General features: G+C 35.3%; 1 protein-coding gene across 1 annotated transcript in view; it reads right to left on the reverse strand.

Moving 5' to 3' along the window:
* LOC106877351 (peroxidasin homolog) overlaps positions 1 to 543 on the reverse strand; it is a 117,268-nt gene extending 116,725 nt beyond the window's left edge. Inside the window, exon 1 of the mRNA XM_052967102.2 lies at positions 330 to 543. Within this exon, the coding sequence (XP_052823062.1) occupies positions 330 to 508 (179 nt within the window). The 5' untranslated portion in view covers positions 509 to 543. The remainder of the gene's footprint in view (positions 1 to 329) is intronic.
* Between the last annotated feature and the right edge of the window lie 2,268 nt (positions 544 to 2,811).

The raw sequence follows: 2,811 nt of genomic DNA on the forward strand, positions 1-2,811 counted from the left end.
CACGTATAAAATATCCTATGTATTAACTTCTGTTTAACAATTTGCAGTATAGCTAGATATTACTAGTTCTTATTAATTAATTACCCAAGAAATGCGCCAATTACATCTCACCCTCATCCATTTTTCTTATTCCATTTCATATCCGAGCTTTTTCCAAAGTTTCTTTTCATCGTTTTCCTATTTACTTCGTAAATATGAAACTTAATTCCCGAAAGTAATTTTAAAAGTTTTCAAAATAAATAAATCACCGAAAAAAACTTAGATTCCCCTATGAGTTCTCTTATCTCAGTTCCTCAACCCTGCGAATATGGGGGGAAAAGTGTACTTACAACAGTGTAGTTTCCAGTGGCACTCGAACAACATTAGTTAATCCTTTATACATGCATAGCACTTTGTTATCATTGCATTGGCATTGCCTGGGGCAACGACCAAGTGTGCCGGTCCAAATACTGGCCAACGTTAAGAAAGTAAGTAAAGACCGACAAAATAAGCGCACTTGATTCGACATCCCGCCTCACTCGTTTGATTTCTACTACTAAGAGCAACTTTTTTTTTGTCTTTTTCGCTGCCGGCAATGCCAAATAGCGAGATGCAGAGGCTGATGATGACGGGCGACAGCTAACTTCTCACCTCTCCCACTCGCTTTCTCTTTCTATTTATCTATTTATTTATTCATCTTGCATCTTCTGGCTCCTGCTTTGCTGTGTCATTTAACATAACACGCTCGTCAAATGCGAGGCCCATTTTCAATATTTGTCGTCAATTACAAAAAATAACATAAATTAATAGATTGTTAAATACGAACGAAATATTTTTTCTAAAGTATGGAACCTTTTCTTCAGAGACAAAATAAATATGCAATGCTAAAATACTTTGAAATATGAAGAATTCGTGCAGAAATCTAAATGGTAATACTAATTACTTTCTATATCAACCCAATACTATTTCTGATAAGGCTAAAGAGTTGTATAACTTTCACTAGTAAGCGATATGGTCACTGTTTATATAAACTTTTTTGTTTAGTTCCGGGACCCCTATGATCAGAGGTGATCCACCCGTAACCATCCCGTTTCTTTACCTTTTCTGTTTTTTTTTGGTTTTTTTTTTTCATCTTGGAATAAATCGCTCAATGAGTTCATTTTAAAGACGACAGGGACTAATTTAAAGGAGATTTGGCTGTTATTTCTAGCAGAGGGAACGATCTCGTAGAGATTCTCTTGTTGGGCCGTAACTGTTATGTTGTTGTACATGTTAGAGGCAGCTTAAACTCCTGAGTAACCAACCGATTTTTAAATTGTTGATCTAGCAATGATTTTCCGTTGCCTATTCCATAGTCACTGGCGCTTTTCCAGCGCAAGCTAACAAGATATCGTCTATTTATGGTGGTAAGTGTTATAGACAGTTTGTTGTACTGCTAAATGTTTTAACTATAAGCATTCACAGAGCAAGGGACAACTATACAATCAACCCACCTATCAGCTAATAATGAAACAAGAATCGGAGAAAATAACTCTTTCCTTGATCGAAGTAACCCATACCCATCTGTCAAATCTGCTCGCACTCTCGTTAATGTTTGTCCTCACTTTAGTCGTTACCCACCTGCGAACACTAGTTTCCCTACCTCCTTCCTTATTCTTTATTGTTAATTTCCCATCCCTCTACAAGCTCACTCCTCCCAATTTATCCAGCATCACTATTTCTTATTCAGTCCACTGGTTGCTGGAGAAAACATTGATGAGAATCAGGCTACAAAGTAAACACGTCTTTCTTGACTATTACAAGTTAATGTTTAATTTCTCTACGACAAAGGATTCAGCTTGAAACGTCAGCGTTAGACCTTGTTTTTTCCTCACAGCAAAATATATTCCATCTAATAGTCTGACCTCTTTTCCCCTCAGCCAGCTGCAGTTCTGTAATGAAATGAAGAGCAAGCAGAGGCGAAAATAATAAATAAGCAGTAAAAGTGATGAACGTGTAGCAATGTTTTAAAATCATTATATTTTCATCTGTATCAGTTCTTTATGTATCAATCATGACTTCTTTTTATCAACTACAGATGTTGAGAGGATTCAAGTTGTATTGTACTGCAGCTTATAGCAATTTTCAAATTAATTTCTAGCCATGCTCTTAAACAATTTTTAGGTCATAACCTTTAATGAGAACATGTGGATTTAACAACAAAAGGATTGCAACTTCAACCTGGTTCGATCAGAAACTCTCACAGTTGGTAAATCACTTTATCCCCTCCCGCCCCACCAAGCAAGAAATAACTATATAGCATTCTTCAACAGAGAGCCTCTATATGTTTTTCTGACCTACTAGAAATATCAACCAAATCACCTTCAATCCAAACTATGTTCTTTAAAAAGAAAGGAAGTTATTTCTAGCTGTTCAAGCAACCACATAGAGTAGTTACACCTTGTTGCAAATGGCAAAAAAGGCTGAGAATCTCTGCTTTAACAGAATTATAGTACAAAATTAGCTACTCAAATTATGCATTTGTGTCTAATTTGAACATATTGTCCTAAAACAGTAATATATAACATGGTTTGTGTGGACCACATATGGCTGACCGGAACCACTGTGACTTTCATATGACTAAGGAAACCAATAATTTTTATTTTAAGTCAATCTGAAATCTAAATCAGTTAAAAGTAAATTTGCATGTACTTTATTGCAATACATCATTAATGTTTTCCTTTATTTAAATAATTTATGTACAGCTGTGTTGCATAATTACTATTCAAAAGTAAATTTAGAGGTCCTTGAAGTTACTCTCATAAATTTTGTGAACCTTCTTCGAAAAAAGCC

The sequence above is a fragment of the Octopus bimaculoides genome, chromosome 4, assembly GCF_046866305.1.
Source record: "Octopus bimaculoides isolate indiv1 chromosome 4, ASM4686630v1, whole genome shotgun sequence".
Lineage (NCBI taxonomy): Eukaryota > Metazoa > Mollusca > Cephalopoda > Octopoda > Octopodidae > Octopus > Octopus bimaculoides.